Source organism: Gossypium raimondii, chromosome 5 (genome assembly GCF_025698545.1).
Source record: "Gossypium raimondii isolate GPD5lz chromosome 5, ASM2569854v1, whole genome shotgun sequence".
Classification (NCBI taxonomy): domain Eukaryota; kingdom Viridiplantae; phylum Streptophyta; class Magnoliopsida; order Malvales; family Malvaceae; genus Gossypium; species Gossypium raimondii.
The window spans coordinates 52212040-52233442 of NC_068569.1; the positions used below are offsets into that span (position 1 = coordinate 52212040).

The 21403-nt window shown below is 32.2% G+C and overlaps 2 protein-coding genes and 1 pseudogene across 4 annotated transcripts in view; 2 read left to right on the top strand and 1 right to left on the bottom strand.

The window, feature by feature from the left end:
• The window catches only part of LOC105788142 (probable disease resistance protein At4g27220), an 82637-nt gene that overhangs the window by 40697 nt on the left and 20537 nt on the right, over nucleotides 1-21403 (top strand). The gene's annotated exons all lie outside the window — the stretch shown is intronic.
• LOC128041129 (protein DETOXIFICATION 18-like) lies at nucleotides 2129-6921 on the top strand (annotated as a pseudogene).
• Nucleotides 6884-7532, bottom strand: LOC128041130 (indole-3-acetic acid-amido synthetase GH3.17-like). Its single transcript, XM_052630473.1, has 2 exons — nucleotides 7346-7532; nucleotides 6884-7266 (listed from the first exon to the last, which is right to left on the bottom strand). Exons 1-2 carry the CDS (start codon nucleotides 7530-7532, stop codon nucleotides 6884-6886), a joined length of 570 nt encoding a protein of 189 aa, XP_052486433.1.

Genomic DNA, 21403 nt, shown 5'->3' on the forward strand with positions numbered 1-21403 from the left:
ATTAAAAGAGTACAAAATATACCATGATTTTTCTTTTTCAAATTCAATTCAAAATTTCATTACATTTTTTTCAAAACTCAAATTGTAAAATGAAAATATATTCAGAAATTTATCTTTTCTTATAATGTAAAAGCTATATCAAGTAATTGATGAGATAAAAAGCATAGAACAAATAAATTTGCTTAATAGTTTTTTCTATGTTTGTTTTAAAATAATGAGTATTGAATATTTCAATATAGATAATATAGAGAAATTTTGTAAGGTTTAAAATAATTATCCCTAATTTTCTCACTTTATTTATTTTTAAAATTTTTATTTTACTTTTATTTATTTTTAATTTTATAATGTTCTAAAATTTTAAAAATAATTTCAACTTTTAAATAACATCCGATAACAAATTAAAATCAAATCAAAACAAAACAAAAACGTTAAATTATTATATGTTTCTGAATATTTCTCAAAACCAAATTAGTAGTATTATCAAGTTGAGTTTCATGCCCTTGAAAAACATCTAGAACGATATTACAAATACTTATGAAATTGACCTTGATGCCATATTTTTAGTCAAAAGAATACAAAATATACCATAATTTTTCTTTTCCAAACTCAATTCCAAATTTCATTACATTAGAAATTATATTCAGAATTTTATCTTTTCTTATAATATTTGCTTAATATTTTTCTATGTTTGTTTTTAAAGAATGAGTATTGAATATAGATAATGTAGAGAAATTTTGTAGGGTTTAAAATAATTATCCTGAATTTTCTCACTTTATTTTTTTAATTTTATAATGTTTTAAAATTTTAAAAATAATTTTAACTTTTACCATTTTATATATTATCAAAATCAAATTTACTAAAAGTATACAAATTAAGGACTAAAACTGTCATTAAATCAATTAAAAGTTCCATGCCAACAATGTCCATGTCAATTAAACCAAGACTTAATCCACAATAACTACATATATTTTTTGTTATACCTATTAATACAAGTCATTTACTAGTATATTAGACATTCTTATACCCTGCTTTCCCATACTTTCCTATTATTTTCATCATGATGATGATGATTGTTGACACCATTTTTTTGATAAAACAGGGTCGACTTGGGTTTTGTAAAATGAAAACAAAAATGAGAGTCGCCACCAATCTTTTTTGATGAGGTGTGATCGGGTCACCGAACTTTTAATAAACGATTTAATTTTTATTAAAACAATGATTTTGGTCCACGTAATTCAGAAAAATGGGTTCGGGGGTCGGTTACGCACGAGGAAGGATTAGCACCCTCGATACGCCCAAAATTGGTACCTAATTGATTACTTAGTGTCCTAGTGTCGAAAATTGAAAACTTTGAAGAGTTTTAAAAATACGATCCTTAAAAGAAACTCTGATAACATGAATTGAAATATAAGATTCTCTTGTTCCGAAGGAATATCACATCCAGCACGTTAGGACACGATACTTTAAACCATCGAAACCAAGATCACCTTATAGTTTAATGAAACCATACTTCGAAGTTTTAAGAGGATATTTGGCTATTTAGTCGAACGAGAAATTGAAACCCAGCACGTTAGGGCACGTTTTCTCGAGTTTCCAAACACAAAATATCGCCTTATTTAGAAAATCTTAAAAGGATATTTGGCTATTTGGTCGAACGAGAAATCGAAACCCAGCGCGTTAGGGCACATTTTCTCGATTTTCCAAACATGAAATATTGCCTTATTTAGAAAAACCTTCCTTTTAATGTTTGGTGTTAATATGCATGACAAAACAATAATGAATACGACAAGATAAGCATAGTAATGGAGTACGTAGAACCTGTTGTTGGCATTGCAAATTGTCTCGGCACTCCTGTTTGTAAATATTTGCGATATCGCGAAAAGTGAACGATTATGTGAGAAACTTCAAGAGGACCGGAGATGAATTGAATTGCAAAATGGAAGATATAGAGCTGCAATTGAAAGCGAGCTTCTTCGTCCTCTGGGAAGATACCAAGAAGGAGTTGAAAATTGGTTGAAAGTCGTGAAAGAGATGATTAGGGTAGCACAAGTTGTTGAAAACAACGTCGATGTGAGGAGATATTTCGTCGTGCTTGCAACGGGAAGTGGTTGATGAAAAGACTCGAGAAATGAAGGAATTTCTTGATAACGCTCCTAATGCCTCTGAAGGTCTTGCCATGGATGGTCCAAGTCTTTGGGTTGCCACTTGTCAACATCGAACTAGTTGGAGAAGAAGTCGTCGAAATGAGATTTGGGCATGTTTGATGCGGGAGGAGGTGAGCAAGATTGGATTTTGGGGATGGGCGGTGTAGGTAAAACCATTATCATGAAGCACATCCACAATGATCTTTGGAACAACAAAGATTCGAAAGGGTAACTGGGTTACCATATCAAAGGAGTTCAATGTAATGAAGGTACAAGATAATATTGCAAGTGAGTTGGAGGCGAAGGAATTTTTAGACAAAGAAGAGGACAAGCTCAGACGACGACAATCTTGTCGAAAAAAAGTTGAAGAAGGCGGAAAGCATGTTCTAATCCTAGATGATGTGTGGGATAAAGTTTCTCTAGAGGAAGTTGGGATCCTCGAGCGAGTGGCGACAATGGCTGCAAGTTGGTGTTAACAACCCGTTCGAACATGTCGTATATTGGTTGTAAGGTGATAAAAGTGAAGCCCTTTTAGAAGAAGAGGCATTGATACTATTCTTGAATAAAGTTGGACCTAACATAGTTCCAAAATACTTCTAGCAGCGCTTGTAAGCCTTAAAAATATCGCTAAAAGTCTGCTTTTGCGAGAGTGCGATGACCAAAACTAAAATACTCATAGTTTAGTAACTAATAGTTAATAGTGTAACTTTTTTAATAAAATAAAAATTTACCTTAATTTTGTATTAAAAACTTAAAATTATTTATAAAATAGAAAATGTATATTATTCAACATAGGATTTTTTCCAAATCATACGAAAATAATTAATTACGGAAATAGTATGAAAAATAAATTAATTACAAAAATAAGACATTTGTTACGATGTTCTGCTGGTGTCACCTGGCATATTGGCAACATCAGACTAAAATGTGAGAACAAAAAATATTCAAAGACTTGATATGTAAATTTCTCATTTTGATTGACCGTTGAAAATAAGCTCTAAGGTTGTTGTGTGGCAGTGTGGCGGCACAAAATCTTAAATAGGGTTAATTTTTTTGTAAACTCTCATTGTTTATTATTTTGTTTTTATTCCTCTTTAACACCAAAACTAAAAAGTTTTCTTACCCATTGGTCCAGTTTAAATTATGTCTGGCATAACAGTTAACATTATTGATAGTAATTTCCCTTTTTAAACATTTTCCTTCTAAAAGACTTCATTTCTTTTAAAATATATATGTAGTTCCCAAAATAACCTTATATTCATATTTATAATTAAAACATTTAAGTTATAAACTTATTTTGATATGATATAGAATCAAATATTATTTTTTGAATTTCGAAAATTTAAATATCAAAATATGTTTTAAATCTTTATATTCTTCTTATATTTTAAATTTAATCTCTATTTATTTTTAAGAATTTAGTCTCTTTATTTTTGGATTTAAAATTTAGGTCTAGTTATTAAAAACATTAAAATTATTTTGTTAAATTATTTGGTAGGACAAGTTAAAATTAAAAAAAATTCTTATTTGGTAGCCATGTAATAAAAATAATGACAATCCAAATAACTTGAATTTAACGAGAATTTTAACAATGTTGTCAATTCTTAAAATTTACATCAATAGTTTAATTAGATACGATGTTTAGACTAATTAATGACATTAAAAAATTGAAGTACCAAATTATGTCAAACATTAAGACATAGAGATTAAATTTCCAATTTGGGCATATTATAAGGACTAAAATTGAAAACTAACTATTGTTATATAATTTCAAAAGAAAAATCAATAATTTAGTCGAAATGAAGTATTTAAATTGACCAAAAGTTGAGGTATCACATTATGTTAAAAATTAAAATTAAAATATTAAAATTTAATTTTAAATTTGAATATAAGAATCAAAACTAAAATTTGATATATAATTTGAAAAAGAAATAATAAATTGTGTATTTGGATATGTATATGTCAATAAATCCGAATGAAACATTTAATGATATTATAAAAATTAAAGTACAAAATTATGTTATAAATTAGTAATCTTAAAGTAAATCTCTTAAAATATCATACTTTACTCACTTTTATTTCCCTCAGTAAAGAAGGTTAGATGCATAAATTGTTTGACCATTAATTTTGTTCTTTTTTCCTTTTTGAAACAAAACATAGTTTTCAAATTTGTAAGCTTCAAGTAAATATCTTAAAATGATTTACTTCCCTCACTTAAAAGGTTAGATGCATGAATTGTTTGACCATTTTTATTTTTATTTTGTCCCTCATTTAAAATATATTAAATTCTTTATCACTCAAATAACAGTAAGAGTAAACTAGAGGTGATCATGGGTTGGGCTACTCGGCCCGGCCCGACAGCCCGCCCGAAAAATGGGAGGATTCGGGTAAAAATATAGGCTCGAAATATGGATTTGGGCAAAATAATAAGGCCGTTTTTACAGAATATTGGGAATTTACCTCCAATCTTCATGCATAATTTCCTGTTCTTTCGCCATCCTAATATCAATCTTATGGTTCTTCACCGAGCCCATATTGATCTTCCTTCAACAAGACGCCGAAATCTCGAAAATGGCGGCGTTTTACATCAAATATCTCATCCCAGGCTTATTTGCTTACGGATTGGTACAAAACATACTGAGATTCCTTCAGTCGCAAAGTATTTTAATGCCTCTGGTGTGGTTTTCGGTTCTGCTATTGGCACTTCATTTAGGCATCGTTTACATTGGTTAATTGGACGGATCTGGGTTTCAAAGGAGCTCCATTGGCAGCTTCGATTTCGCTGTGGATTTCACTTGTTTTGTTATCGTCTTATGTGGTTTTGGCCCAGAGATTTGAGGAAACATGGCCGGGATTGTCGTCGGAAACGTTTCGTTTGGTCTTCGCGAACCTGAAATTTGGCATCCCTTCTGCGGCAATGGTTTGGTGAGTTCATTTTTTCCAAATTAAGTTATAAAATTTTGAAGAGTCAAACAAAATTTGTCATTGTATTATTTTATAATTTTGCATTTTTTAAAGGACTAAACTTCTAAATTTATTATTTTTGGGTTAAAGACTTAAGTCTAATTATTTTGAGTTGGGTTAAATCTCAAAATTATACATTGACTTTGATTTAACGTGTAATTGTATATATGACCTTTAATTTAGTACAATTATACTGAGTGAAACTTTAATTTTGGTTCAAATATATATTTGAAACTTTAATTTTAATTTAATCATACACATTTAAAGAAATAAACTTATTTATTTTTATATTGAATAAATATAATTATTTATGCATGCGATATATAAACATAAAATGATGTTATATTAATAATGGTATTAATAATTTACAAGAATTGGATCAAATCGAATTTTAAAATTTCATGTATACAATTGCACATTAAACCATAGTTTGTGTATAATTTTGGTACATATCCTTTTTGAGTTTGATTCAAAAGTAAGCATTTGATTATTTTAATCGGTATAATATTTTTTTTTCTAATTTAACCGACTTAATTGGTCTTAATATAAAATAACCGAACCGATCGATTAAGATATTGTTAACCGATTTAATGAAACTGACTAAGATGTCATTAATTAGGTTTGGGTCGATTTTCGGGTTGGGTTAGGTTAGATAATTGGATTTTAAGTTTGGGTAATTTAAATTATATCAAATATTACAAATATATTTAAAATAATTTAAAAATAATACATAGATAAATATAAGTCAGTTAAGTTGATCAATTCAATAAATTTAGTAATCGGTACTCCACTGTCCAAATCGACAAAACTGAATTAATTAAAATTAATTAAATCATCAATTAAGTCGATTAAATCAATCATAACTGAATAATACTCTTTTCTAATTTGAGTTATTTGGATTTTGTGGTCAAATTTTAAGTCGGAACAATTAGAAGTAAGTTCTTTTGAATTCAAATTAGTCTAAATTAGAGCCATTTTCATTTGGATTTGAATTTAACTTTTAAAAATAATAATGCGAACTAAATTAAAATTTAGATAATTTTTAAAATTGTTTTGAGCAATTTGGAATATTGGGCATTCGAGCTTCTGGTACTCTTAGCAGGATTGATTCCTAATTCAGAAGTAACTACTTCCTTGATTGCCATGTGGTATGCTTGCCTTCAGGGTGAATCCAAAAAACATTTTTAAGGGGTTGAAATGAAATTTTAATTTTTAATAGTTTATATCTTTATTATTTTTAAAGGATTAAATTAAATTTTTATAATTTTAGGGGACTAAAGAATAATTTTATCTTTATTAATTTAAAATTTTATTTTAGAGAGCCAAACCCTGTGATCGCCCTGTTCGCCTTCTACTTTTATACTTTTCACTGAATCCATTTAAAAGATTTCAAAATTAATGGGATTTGAGTAAAATATTTTGTTTCAGTGTGAATACAGAATCAATTGCTTACATGATTACTTACGGACTTAGTGCTGCAGCAAGGTGAGTTCTATTTTATTATTATCTTAATTAGTTTACGGATTTTAAGCTGATTTAATTGAAACAGCACTAGGGTTTCGAATGAATTGGGGGCTGAGAATCCGAGGAAGGCAAAGACCGCCATGGCTGTGTCACTCAAGCTTTCAATCCTTCTGGCTTGCATTAGCATTTGGGCATAACAGCTTCCTCAGATTGAATACAAGAAGGTGTCTTGTATTGGTTGATAGAAGCTCCCTTTGATACATAAAAGTCCATAACCGCATCAAATGTTCCATGCTTTACCACTCTTAACTCTAATGCTGCAATTTTATTAGCCTCTCTAAGGCACTTATATGTGAAATCAATGATTCTTCTTCTATGGAGCAGCATTGTTCCATTATCTTGGCATCAAGTTTTAGGCATCTATTCCTTTCTTTGAACTTGAGTTCCCAAAACAATACATACCGGCCTGGTATCGATGAAGTCTCCGCATAGCTACTGAATGTCATCAGTACGAAACCAAGTGGTTCACGATGGCGTTTTGCGTTCCTGATGGCCTTCAAGAGGTCTGCCTCGCTTGGTTTGTCCATATCAATACTCAAAACAGTATTCCGTCGTTCGACAAATTGGAACTGCAGAGAGTTGTTATGGAAACCGGTTAACTTGAGAACGTCTCCAACTCGGTATCGATACAGGCCTGGAAAGACAATTAAGACACTTTATTACCAAAAGAAATCTAATATTTCAAATCTAAAACAGGAAATGAGAAATATTACCCGTCAAAGTTGTGACGACAACCTCGTAATATTGACCAAGTTTCACATTTGCAAAATCAACAGGTTCAACATTTCCATTTACATTTGTCATTTCCGACAACCATTGGCTTGAAACACCATCAAGATTGGATTCTCGAGCCTTCTCTTCCCAATCTTTATCCACAGGGAGAAACTCAAAGTATGCCATGTTGATAGAACAAGATCCTCATTCCACATATTCATATTTGTGTCAATCAAATCAACAACCTAATTAATACCGTTGACTCGTTGTGACTCCACCAGAAATGGTCGATCACTAGAGCGCCATGACTTGTCACAAACTAAAATCTCATTCTTGTTCCCCATCAACCAACTACAACCTTTGACAAGTAGGCCTTTTGTCGCCCAGATGCTCCTCCTAATAAAAGAAGGTTTGCTCCCTAATGTCGACAGTAGGAAATCATCACGCAAAAAATATTTTTCCTTGAGAACCCTTGCCATTCACAAAAATGATCCCCATTTAAATTTTTCTTAGTAAAAATGTTAATAAGAGGATTATAAGACATATTTGAACTGAAAAAAATAAAGATTCATTAATTACTATCTTTGTATTAAGTAAATATTTTCATTTCAGCAACATATCAAGAATGCAGTATGATGCATGCGTCTTGTATTAAAATCTTGATAATATTTTTTTTTATTGCTACGATCATTCTCACACCCATCAATCATGTCGCTTTGGGGTCTCATGATTAACTAGTAAGAACATGGAATCAGTTCATGAATCTTAATTCTCAAGACTCCACAGGAACCAACGATCGTTTAACGTTTAGCCATTGCCTCTAGCTTAAATATCGTTTTTTGGGAAACTATTTCATAAGAAGTTCTTAAGTATGTAACTATTGACTCAACACCCATCATGAACATGCTTTCATTTGTGAGTCATCTTGGGACAATTTCACTAAGATTCATGCACAACTACTTATCCTGAAAAGTAAATCTCATCTAGTGAACCCAAATGATAAAGTTTATCTTGGGACAATTTTTTTTTTCTTTCAATTATCATGTTACCATTTAAGGGCCATCAATGGAGGTCGTAGGTCTTGTTAAATGACCATCTCCCACTCAATATTTTAAAATAATATGAAAGGTTTTTTATCTCATATTTAAAGAATGATCATACAATAGTCCTAGTGACATTCTTAGATTATGACAATTTTACAATATTCAAGATTTTTGAAAAAGCGCCGCGAATTCTTGGGGCTTTAGCAACATTTTGAAAAGCGGCGCTAATTCTCTATTTTAGCGGCGTTTTTGAAGAAGCTATGTGAATGCTCTATTTTAGCGGCGTTTTAAAAAGCGTCATAATAAACATTTTATCTGTCTATTTATTATTTAATTGGTTTATTTATATTAATTAAAATTAAAATTATTTTAATTGAATAGTTAAAATCTTCAGAAAAAATAATGACATGTAGAAATAATTTAAAATAAAAACATAGAAAAATATTTGTTAAAAATGGAAAAATTAAAATACTATTATTTAAAATAATTTTAAAGTTTTTTGGGTACATTACTAATTTTTTTAATTTATATATTAAATAATTTCTTATATAATCGTAAAAGAGATAGTATTTGTCAAAACCTTTTTTTTTGTGAAAATGGGATCGACTTGGATTTTAAAAATGAATACGAACATGGGAGTCACCACCGATCTTTTATTGAGTTGTAATCGGATCACCTTAAAAATGATTTTGGTCTACAAGTTTCAGAAAAAATGAGTTCAGGAGTCAATTACGTACGATGAAGGATTAGCACCCTCGTAACGCCCAAAATTGGTACCGAATTGATTATTTAATGTCTTAAATTCGAATGTTGAAAATTCGAAAAGATTGAAAAGCGATTCCCCTTTAAAAAATCTTTATTGAAATTTATTATTTTGAAAACTAAAAAAATCAGTCTTCTTGCTTCAATGAAGAAATCGAAACCCCGTAAGTTGGGGCACAACTCCTTGAAGTTTCAAAGACGACACACGAGTTTGCCTTTATTTAAAAACCTGGTCTCGAGATAACAGGATGTTGTATCCAATAAGTTAGGACACAACATTTTGAATCTTGAGATAAGCTTTAATTGGAATCTTTGCTTTAATTGAAAAGGAATACTCGGTTACTTAAATTCAACGAGGAAGATTGAGGCCCAGTAAGTTAGGGCACAATCTTCTCGAGAACCTTGGATACCGAGTCTTATTTTATAAATCCTTGAATGAAAAATGTAAGGTGATTAAATGACAATATGCAACGCGAAAGGATAATTTGTAAATAAATTATACATTAATCAAATGAATGGTAGATAAATACAAGCAAGTAATACACATAGCAACAATAATCTCATGTAAATACCCACATTGGCTAATAAGTGGAAACTAATTAAAATCAAGCAATTTTACATAAACACTAACGAAATATACAAATTTAAGCATAATTTAAGAAATAAATATAATATATATATTAAAATATTAAAATAAATTAACAATATTGAAATAAGTTGAAATGAATTAAAGATGTTAAAATATTTGAAAGAAATAAAATATCTATATAATAATTAGAATGAAACTCAAGGAAAATTTTATCATAGAATCTAACCTATGATTAAGAAGAAAAATCAAGGTAAAGCTTGTGGTTTTTGTCTTTCCGTTCCTTCTCTATCCACGGTACGGGTTTCAGAAAAGAGCTTCGCTCGCTCTTGCTATTAAAGTCAGGTTAGTTTCCTCTTTGATCTTCTAATTTTCCTTCTTTGATTCGTGTTTTTTGTGTTAAACTGTCTGCAATTTTGTTTGTTTTGGAGAAATCTGGGATTATTGTTGTACTTTCTGAAACTGATCTATTATTGATGGAAGTCAACCCTTACAGTTGTTAGTGATAAACACATAAATTTGAATGTTGATAAATTATTGAATTATTAATTTCTGTTAATTTATTGCATATAATCATTGAATTATTTATTTTACTAATTAATTATATATAAATAATTAGATAGTTGATTTTCGAGCAATAGTATTTGATTGGCTCATTTTGGTATGGCAATGTAAAGAGATTAATAATTGTACTTTTTTAAAAAGTTTTCCCCTGACCAACTATAAAATTAAAGTTAATCAATTGAAATAGATGTAGATCAGAAGGTATTTAAGCTGCTGCAATGAGTAGTATGTTTAGTTTACTAGAGTTTCTTTGGACTTTGGTTTGATTCAATTATCAAATTTTTCGCTCAGCATTTGATTGGTCAGGACTCGAGTTTTCAAAGTTCCTCAATCATTTTCTTCCTTTTTTTCAGAATCATATTTGCTTTTTTGCTTGAATCTTGACTTTATAGTCAATTTGGTGGGTCGGGTTTCTTGAAGCTTTAAGGTTGTATGGTCGTGGCTAGTGCCAAATAGAAGGTAAGTCTTAATGAGTTGAACGATTTACTTATCTTTGCCATGTTCACTATGGTTTGAACAATTTAAGTTACTCTTATTTTCATGCAGAGCATGTAGGCACTAAATCTGCAATTCAAATTCGAAGCCATGCTCAAAAGTTTTTCTCTAAGGCTCATTGCTTTGAGTTCATTACAAGATTTCCTTGATTAAGTAAATGTATTATATCTTTTATTACCAAGATTTACTTGATTAAGAAAATGCATTGTATGTTTTATTACCTTGCATATGTATTATTTATTTTAGTTTTGATTCTAAATTTTTATTTTTACTTTAATATTTACGCTAACTTAGAGTTCTAACTTTTGGATTTTAATTGTGTTATTAATTTATTATTTTAAATTCTAAATTTAAATTCATTCATTTTATATTTAGTTTTAAAGTTAAAATATTTGTAGTAAATTTAATTTAAATAATATTTTTATTTATCCTTAAAACATAATATAATATTTATCATAGAAATAAATATTATTTGATAAAATGATTTTTTAAAGATATGTTTTTAGCGGCGTTTGTGTGAAAAGCGTCGCTAAAGGTCTATCCATGTTCTTTAGCAGTGATTGTGGTAAAGCGCCACTAAAAGTCATGATCTATAGTGGCACTTATAATAAAAACGTCGCTAAAGGTCATGTTCTTTAGTGGCGTTTGTGGTAAAATGCGCTAAAGGTCATGCTCTTTAGCGGCGTTTTTGTCAAAAGTCCCGCTAAAGGTCATGTTCTTTAGCAACATTTTTCATATAAACGCCACTAAAACTAGCGACGTTACAAGCACGGCTAAAAGTCCATTTTCTTTGTAGTGGTCTCGATTCCTTCTTAATGCTACATCGGTTTGAAGATCTACGTTAATAGTCGATCAACAATAATGAATGTCACTAACCAAGCTAAGAGGGTTCGATCAAGGGGTGAGAAATAATGATGACAAGATGAGACTTAGATGGGGCAGCAATGCAGAAATTATGAAGGCAACAAAAACTTCAATGTGCAACAACAGGAGAAGGAGAAATGGACATCAATGGAAAATAAAAAATGGCAGAAGCTTCTAAACAAAATATTGATATTAAAAAGGCAATGATTCAGCCAAATAAATTGGAGAAGGGATAGGCAAAGGGGCAACACAAATAGAAAATAAAACTTGTGTTTTAGGTTGCAATAATGGTGGGTTATGAGAGAAAATTGGAGAATAATGGAGAGGAAAAATGAAGGGGACGACAATAGCTTGAGAAAAATAAATAAAATAGGCTAAACATAAAATAAAATGCAATTTATACGTAGGTTAAAAAGGGCTTGGAAGGCAACAAGGTTTTAAGGAGCGAAACGTTGAAAAATAAAAATTTACAAGGAAAGGAATTAAACTCAAGTCTTAAGGTCAATTTCACTAACTCTTTACCACTAGGCCAATTAATCATTCTTTTCATAAACGCTCAAACAAAACCTTAAAAATTAGGGCAAGACAACTCTCGGTTCACTAAATCTATTTCTTGACCCAATTTTTGGGACATGACAAAACTATTAGTAAGTTTATGTTTAGTTTTAGTTACTTAACTTCAAAAGGTTACAAAATGGTCAATAAACTATTCAAAAGTTTTCATTTAAGTCATTGGTTTGTTAAGGTTTTTTTAAGTTTGACTAATGAGCTCCAAGCGATGATTCGACGATTGATGTAGTGAATCTATACCCATTAATGAGTGGAACATATCTTAGATCCAAGTTAACTCGCCATTTAGTATAGGAGATTGGAGAAAAAAGTCGTTCAATTTTGGTTCATGATTTGTGACATTCAAAACTGTTTCATGAATATAAATTATGTTGTAAAAGAGAAGGAAATGTGAGCTTTCAATTGATACAAACGGTGCAAACAAAGGTCATATAGTAACAATTTTAAAAGTCGATGACTTAAATGAAAATTTTGTATAGTTCAATTGATCATTTTATAATTTTAATAAGTATACTTACATTTGTCTTTAGAATTTGCAAAACAAATAGAAAATTCACTTTAAATGTATAAAATGAATAAAGAAAACTCACCTTCATTTCTGATAGCAAATAAGAAATATGAAAAAAACTCTACCACTTTAATATTAAATCTACCACTTTTCCTTAGATATGCAATTGCAATGGGTGATTTTGGGAAACTAAACCAAAGGCCTATCTTAAGGCTTGCTAAACTTCATCAGATACTATAAATCAACTGTACAAGGAAAGATTTCTTATGTGGAATTAATTAATCATCTATAAGAATTATCTCAACATCTGTAGAAAAGAAAATTAAAATATCTGAATTTTTTCTCAAGAAACAAATAGAAAAAGTAAATGGAATATAAGGGTTTTAAAGTTGAGGAAGGGAAAGAGTGGTGAAAAAATTGTTTACTGTTAGTGTCAAACAAGAAAAGAAAATTGGGTTGAAGGAAGAAGAAGAAAAGAAAGAAGGAAAAGAAAAGGAACATAAAAAATGTTGTAAATTTAACGGGTTAAACTTAGGGATCGGTTTAGTTGATGGAAAAAAGTTCGAGACAAAAAACATAAATATCAATTTGAGAGAAGTGGATAAGTTCAGATACTAATTTAATATTTAACTGTTATAAATATTATAGATTAAGTTACCAAAGATGGGCTTGACTTGCGATTGATATAGAGGTGGCCCACTTTGTTTGTCGAAAACTTACATTTTCAGCTATAGCAAGTCTCAACCGCACAACCAAGTCCAAACGTATTAAAATTAAAATTTGAAAATTTAATAATATTTTTTCTCCCAATAAAATAATAAATACATGTATCATTCAAAATGGAAGTAGGCAATTGGAAAAAAATAAGAGTGGGAACATATTTATGAGAAATGGGCAACCGCGTTTTGGGTTGGGTCCTAGACTTTTTCTTAATTTGTTTGAACACTCCTAACAGGTAACAGCTCTTGAGGGCCAAGCCGATAGGCATCGTGTTTGACCCAATGAAATTTCTGGCTTACAAAACTCAACCAATTTTACAATCACTCAACTAAATGAAGTTTTTGGTTTAATCATTTTTTATATGATGATCCAAGGCATCGAATTAGAGCCTTCGGTAAAAGTAAAGAAAATTTCAAAGTAAAAATAATTTTCAAGAAATGGGGCCTTAAGATGTGGACTGCAAAGCTGCGTAGGGGATGGGATAATAAGGCAAATTAGAGAGCAAAAGTTGGAAGCAAGGTTTAATGGTGGTGGCCCCCCTCATTTTGGGCATATGTTTCAGCACTTATCCATTTTCAGACAAGGAAATTATTTAATAAAGAAAAAGAAAAATGGTGCACATGGGAGCATTTTCAAGCCCACCTTTGAGTTATGAAAGACTGGGGTAGATGGAAGTAATTAACGGGCAAAGTGGGGTTAAGAAGGGTAATTAAGAAATGGTGCAGTGGATGGAGTTAGAATGAAGAGGATACTCACGGGCAAGAGACAGGGGGTTTGGTTTTCTCAGCAAAAACACGTGTGAAGATGTGGAATTGTCAAGCTTTTTGAATTATTTATCCCCAAAAAATATAGATGTGAAGAAAACACATGCACCTTGTCGAAACCGCTTTTTTAGAAACAAAAAAAAAATAGTTTCGTCTTAAAAATAAAAATTGGAGTCGCCACCGATCCTTTATTAAGGTGTGCGGCCCACCTTAAAAATAATTTTGGTCTGCGAAATTTGAGAAAACAGGTTCGAGTCGATTCACATACGAGGAAGGATTAGCACCCTCGTAACACCCAAAATTGGTACCAAATTGATTTTTTAATGCCTTGGTGTCGAAAATTTGAAAAGATTTTAAAAGGAAACTTTTTATTTCATGAATGAATCAAAATAATAAGACATTCTTATTTCAAAGAAATGAAACACCACACCCAGTGAGTTAGGGCACAATGTTTTTAAATCTTCAAAATACCCGAATATTGCCTTTTGCTTTTGAAAATTCTTATTTCGAGAAATCAAAATATAAGGACCAGTAAGTTAGGACCCAACATTTTGAATCCCCGAGAATAAGCTTTTATTTAAAATTTGTGAATTTAATGCAAAATGAATACTTAGCGTTCTAAATTCATCGAAGAATAATCGCAATCCAGTAAGTTAGGACACGGTCTTTCTTGAGAATCATGAGCATAAATACTTTGAAAATTTATAAAATATGATGATTTCAATGTTTTGACAAAACCAAAATATGTCTTCTTTAAAAGCAAGATAAAATGTTAATAAACAACATGGAACACGTACTTTAATTTAAATTATAAATATGCATGTATTTACAAAATATATATACAAGTACAATACACAAGTAAATTTGAAAATATGTGCATGCGTATGTTTAACACACATATACAAGTATACATATAAAAAACATGTATAGCGAACTTATAATAATCTCTAAAAATATGTACGTATATTTCATAAAACATGTATATGTACAAAAATAGGAAAAATACATATGTATTGTAAAATATATATATATTTATTTATTTATAAAAACTATGAAAACAAAAAAACAAATATATAAATTATGCACGTATTAAAATATGTATATGTATGTGTACATATATGAATGCAAACAACTAGAAGAACAAACTAATATATGAAAAAAGATAGGTATAAAAGTATGTGGATATGTATGCATTTTAAAAAATAAAAGAAATGTATAAGTATATATATATAATGTAAAATATATGAGTAAAAAATAAAAAAATAAAAGACGTATGTAAAATGCATGCATTTTAAGAATATATATATTATATAAAGAATTATGCATATATGTACTATATATAAAAAATCGTATATGAATATAGAAATAGTAATAAATGATAATAAATAATATAGTAATAATTTTAAAATAAAATTTAAAAAAAACGAATTGCAACAAAAACAAAATAGCCAAAAAAATGAAATTAAAATAGAACAGGGACCAATTTGCAACGCACGCATTATATGAGGGGGCCCAAATGGAAATAATCTGCCTCCTTAAAACGCTGCGCCGCAATGGGGACCGATTTGAAACGAGGAAAAACATTCGGGCCAAATTAAAAGAGATAATCGGCTTAATAAAACATTGCAAAAGGGAAGGACTTATTGCAATTATCCCATTTAAGGTTGATATCGTGAACCCCAAATAAACAGCGCCATCCTTGCTCTTTCTGTTTTAAGTTTAAAAAAACAAATTTAGGAAATATTTTGCCTTTCCCTTTGAAGCGAAATCGCTTTTTTAGGGTTTCTTAACCCTTTGGTCATTGATTCACCCACGGCCTCCGTCGACGGAGAAGACGCTACCCGTCGACTCGGTGACTGTAAGTTTCTTCCTCCTTTCTTTTTATTTTCAATGAAAATAAAACAATAAAAAGGCTAAAAGAAAAAAACAAAATGAAACTCAAAATCTTTGAGAAAATGAAAAACACCTTTTGTATTCTAAAAGAAAATTTGTTTGTTGATATTGAATCTTTTTATTGATTCTTCCCAAAATCTCCCTTTTACAGATTTAAATCACCCTTATATAGCCGAAAATCGAGAGGAAAATAATCAAAATCGAATCTATATCTTTTCTGTTATTCCCGTATTTTCCTATTATTTTCTTATTTCGTGGTTGTTTATTGTTTGTTGCAGAGCCAACCGGAGGAGAACGTGTGGGAAGGCGCAAAAGGGCGTGTGACGTGTGGCTCTTTGTTGAGGGTGGCGGCTGGTGGTTTTTTCTGCTTAGGGCTTCTGTTATTTTTGTTTTTGGGCTAGGTTTAGTTTATTGGGTTTGGGCCCGGGAATATTTGGGACTATTACAGCTGCCCCTCTTTGCTCGTTGTCGTGTAACGGGAACAGAGCAAAGATTATAAGGCCCAAATATGCCCGATCTTGCTGAGCCTTGACTCTTTCAATGCTTCTCTTCTTAAGGTAGCCTCGTTCCTTCCTACTGCATCTTCAAAGGTATAGGAACTTGCGCTTCAATCCACTCCATTGCAATGTCAGGGAGATAGGGTTCATACATTGTAGTTTTTCAAAAGAACAAAATTTGCTATCTTTAATCTGCTCCACTGCAACTTCAAGGAGATAAGATTTATAGCTTCAACTTATTCTGCTACAACTTTGAGATAAATCTGACGCGATCTGCTCCACTACAACTTTAGAGAGATGAGATCTGCGGTTTTACTCCATACCATTACAACTTCAAGGAGATAGGAATTCTGGCTTCAATGTACTCCACTGTAACCTCAAGGAGGTAAAATCTGCCATCCTCGATCTACTCCACTACCGTCTAGGGAGATAAGTTTTATTATCTTTAATCTATTCCACTGGTGCCCAGTGAGATAGAATTACTGGCTTCAATATACTCTATTGTAACCTCAGGGAGGTAAAATCCGCCATCCTTGATCTGCTTCATTACTGCTTAGGGAGATAAGATCTGTTATCTTTGATCTACTTCACGCCAATACATGAAGACAAGATCTGCTTTCTTCGATCTGCTTCGCCACCAGTATGGGAAGACAAGATCTGGTATCTTCGATCTACTTCACGCCAATACATGAAGACAAGATCTGCTTTCTTCGATCTATTTCACCACCAGTATGGGAAGACAAGATCTGCTATCTTTGATCTACTTCACTCCAATACATGAAGATAAGATCTGTTTTCTTCGATCTACTTTGCCACCAGTATGGGAAGACAAGATCTACTATCTTTGATCTACTTCACGCCAATACATGAAGACAAGATATGTTTTCTTTGACCTACTTCGCCACCAGTATGGGAAGACAAGATCTGCTATCTTTGATCTACTTCACGCCAATACATGAAGACAAGATCTGCTATCTTTGATCTACTTCACACCAATACATGAAGACAAGATCCGTTTTCTTTGATCTACTTCACGCCAATACATGAAGACAAGATCTGCTATCTTTGATCTACCTCACGCCAATTCATAAAAATAAGATCTGCTGCTTTTCAACCTGCTCCACTGTTGCTCAAGGAGATAAGGCTTTATGATTTCACCGATCTGTTCTCTGTGGAACATGGCCTGTATCATTCAATTTATGAACCTAATTATGTCTAGTGAATAGGATGTCATGATCAAATGAATCAAATACTCCTAACTGGACATGTATGAATGACATTTGAATGAATGCAAAATGTCATTTTTCGAGAATGATCCCTCCTTATCACTTAGGTTATCATTACTCAAAGTTTATCAAAGTTTTATTGCCAATGTGCTATAACGCCTCTTACTCGGCTGACGTCTCCAAAGAAACACTTGACCAGATTGCCCCCACTGTAAACCTCCAAGTTTGATCCACTAGGATGCAAAATTTACATTATCTTTCTCCCGTTGTAACCCAAGAGTAAAAGATTTGGCCTTTTCTCAATCCTCTGTTATCACAATTTAAGGATAAAGGATGTGAAACTTTTTGGTCTCTTACACCATTCTCAGGGTGTCACACAAAATGCTCATGAAAAAATGAAGAATTTTCCTCTCCAAGAACAGCTTCTTCTTATTATTCGATGATCATTGCTTGCTTGTTCATTGAAGCTTTATCACCAACACGGCATCTTGCCATTTTGTTTAATCAATACTTTAGACAAGAAAATTCAAAGGGATAGTCTTAATTTAGACTCTTCTTTATCAAATTTCCAACCTTTGAACCTGGTACGTTTTAGATAATAGTTATGTTTGAGGTTCCTATATTATTTAGAAGCTTCTAGACTAATATGCAAAACTTCCCTTGTGAAGGTTTTATTGGTCCATTAATTATTATTCTAATGCAACACACTTGCAAAGAGAACAAAATGATGGATAAAATTGAATTGGTTCTGAGCATAGCTCGAAATGAAATAAATTATCAAAGATAATAAAGATGGATAACAAAGACATTGATTCAGGAATGCGTATTTTTGGAAATAAATGAAGCGTTCCAAGTATAACAAAGTATAAGGATTAGGTACCTCAGATATCGCAGCTTGAACTTCTCTGTACAGACTTTCTGAAGACCATTCTGAGTTTAACACGTGTTTAGGAGATCGATACCCCAGGATGTCGCCTACACTTTCCTATTGATTCAGGTATAGAAAGATCATTGCATGCCCCATTCTGGTCATATTTGAGCTGCTCTGATAACTTCAAGCGCCATTTTGATCAACATTTGAGCCGCCATTTTCGGGTTTTCAACTCAAATCCCCTTTGGTCTAAGGTGCCATTTGCGGGTTTTCACCTTGGCCTCTCCATTTCTTTTTCTCTTCTCTTTTTTGACTCAAGGCTCCCTTTGTAGGGTTTCACCCTGGGTTTTTTTTTAAGCGGAGTATTTCCTGACTGAATCCGAGTTTGCAGGACTTTGCAAGTTTATTATCTATCTCCCTCAAAATCAAAGCTCATTTAGAAAAGACCTTCTCTATAACACAAGGTTCTTCCCAATTTGGCATTCGTTATATTTTTTGTAGAGTGAGGATCTTCTTCGGCATTAGGTCACCATCGTGGAATTCTCTTGGACAAACCTTTTACTATAGGCTCGCATAATTCATTTCTTGGTACATCTGACCCTGATGAATAGTTTCTAGCCTTTTTCTTTAACTAGGTTCAACTAATTGTACCGGGATTGGATTTTCATCCTACTTCAACTCAGCCAAAACTTAAAGAGAAAGAATTTCAACTTCAATGAAAATCGTGATAAACTGGAAAGAGTGGCATTGCCCCGCTAGAGTTTTCATTGCACCATTCATGATATTCACCTTGAACATACTGTAAAATTTTGATATCGTGCTATTGTTCAGATTGCAATGACATCACTTAAAACGGGCACATCCTGGTATGACCATGCGAAGCCATCTTTGAATGCTTGAAGTAACTCAACATCGTTTTGCTTTGTTTTTTCGGTCATGCATGTTCCCTCAAGGTCACAACCTCTATTGTCTCATTTATTTCTCTTATTGCTTTACCATCATCAACAAGTCAGGAGATAAGCTACAATTTATGACATCTTCAAAGTCATAAGATCCCTCTAAATACATGGCTCACTCAAAAAGGGATTTTGAGTCCGTAGTAGCGTCACTCATGTCATTGATATCTAGGAACCCATAGTAAATACCAAAAAATGTACAAAAGAATGTATGAATAATATGAATGAATGAACAAATGGTTTGGTAGAAAAAAAATTCATAAGAATGAAAGAAGTGCAAAGAATGAAAGAACATTTACTCCAAGATGATTGCAATAATGTATTTCATTAAAATAATCATGTTCGGACATGAGCCAATTTCACAAAGGCATTCCTATTGCTTTTAGGCTAAAAGCAACAAGCGTGTTCTGAATATTACTCTAACAGACCCTAAATACTGTAGGGGTTTCCTCTGCAGTCCCATTATTTATAACACCTCCCAGGCGAATATCTAACCAGAGCCCTTTTAATTATGTCTGCACATATGGCGTCGATGTGAAAATCTCACCACTTCCATACATTGTCCTCCCCCATTATCACTCGTGATTAGGTAGCGGATTTTCTGCACTAGACGAGTCACCAAACTTGACAATACCCATGTCGATGAGTCTTTCAACTTGCTTCTTGAAGGTAGTGCAGTTCTCAATCGAGTGTCCCATAATTTCTGCGTGGTATTCACATTGTGCATTCGCATCATACCATTTGGGATACGGAGGTTGTAGAGGCTTCACAGGAAAAGGAGAAACAACACGTGCATCAAACAAATTCTAATACAGTTCTCTATATGACACTGGAACTGGCGTAAATTGGGGCCTCTCTGTGTTTTGTCCTGTACCAACTTCCTGTCTCAATGGACCTTGTTGGTTAGCAGCCATCTTTCTTGGCTGACTCACAGTAAATGATTTAAAGTAACCCGTGTTGTTCACCTCATCTTCTCTTCTCCTTGAGACTGACCTCTTGTTACTCTCCTCTGCATCAATTTTCCCGCTTCTTATAGCATTTTCAATCATTTCACCATTCATAACTATGTCAGAAAAATTTTTGTGGCACTTCCTAACATATGTGATGAACGGGGCTTTCAATGTATTTATAAAAAGCATCGTCATTTCTTTCTCTAAGAGCAGTGGTTGAACTTGGACTGCGTCTTCCCTCCATCTTTGTGTGTACTGCCTAAAGCTTTCGCTTGACTTCTTCTCCATGTTTTGAAGGGTAATTCTATCAGGAGCCATATCTGTCACATGACTATACTGTTTCATGAATGCTTGTGCCAAGTCCTTCCATGAACCAATTGTGGTGCAGCTCAGTTGATTGTACCACTTAGATGCTGCCTCTGCTAGGCTATCTTGGAAACAGTGTATTAATAGCTGGTCATTATTAACGTATCCAGCCATTCGCCTGTAGAACATGGTGATATGAGCCTCTGGGCAAGTCGTCCCATTGTACTTCTCGATTTCCGGCATCTTAAACTTATGAGAGAGTACCAAATCAGGAACTAAGTTCAGCTCTTTAGCGTCAATCCCACGACAGCTTTCAGTGACTTCCATTGCCCTGAATTTCTCCTCGAGCCATTTGCACATTTCCTCTAGCTATTTTGGTAACTCCTCCTTTATTCTTTCCCTCTTGGCCACTTCAACAAAGTCAGGAATGGTAGAGTTCACAGGGTTGTTTTCGGGATTAGAACCCGATCCAGCTTGAAAGT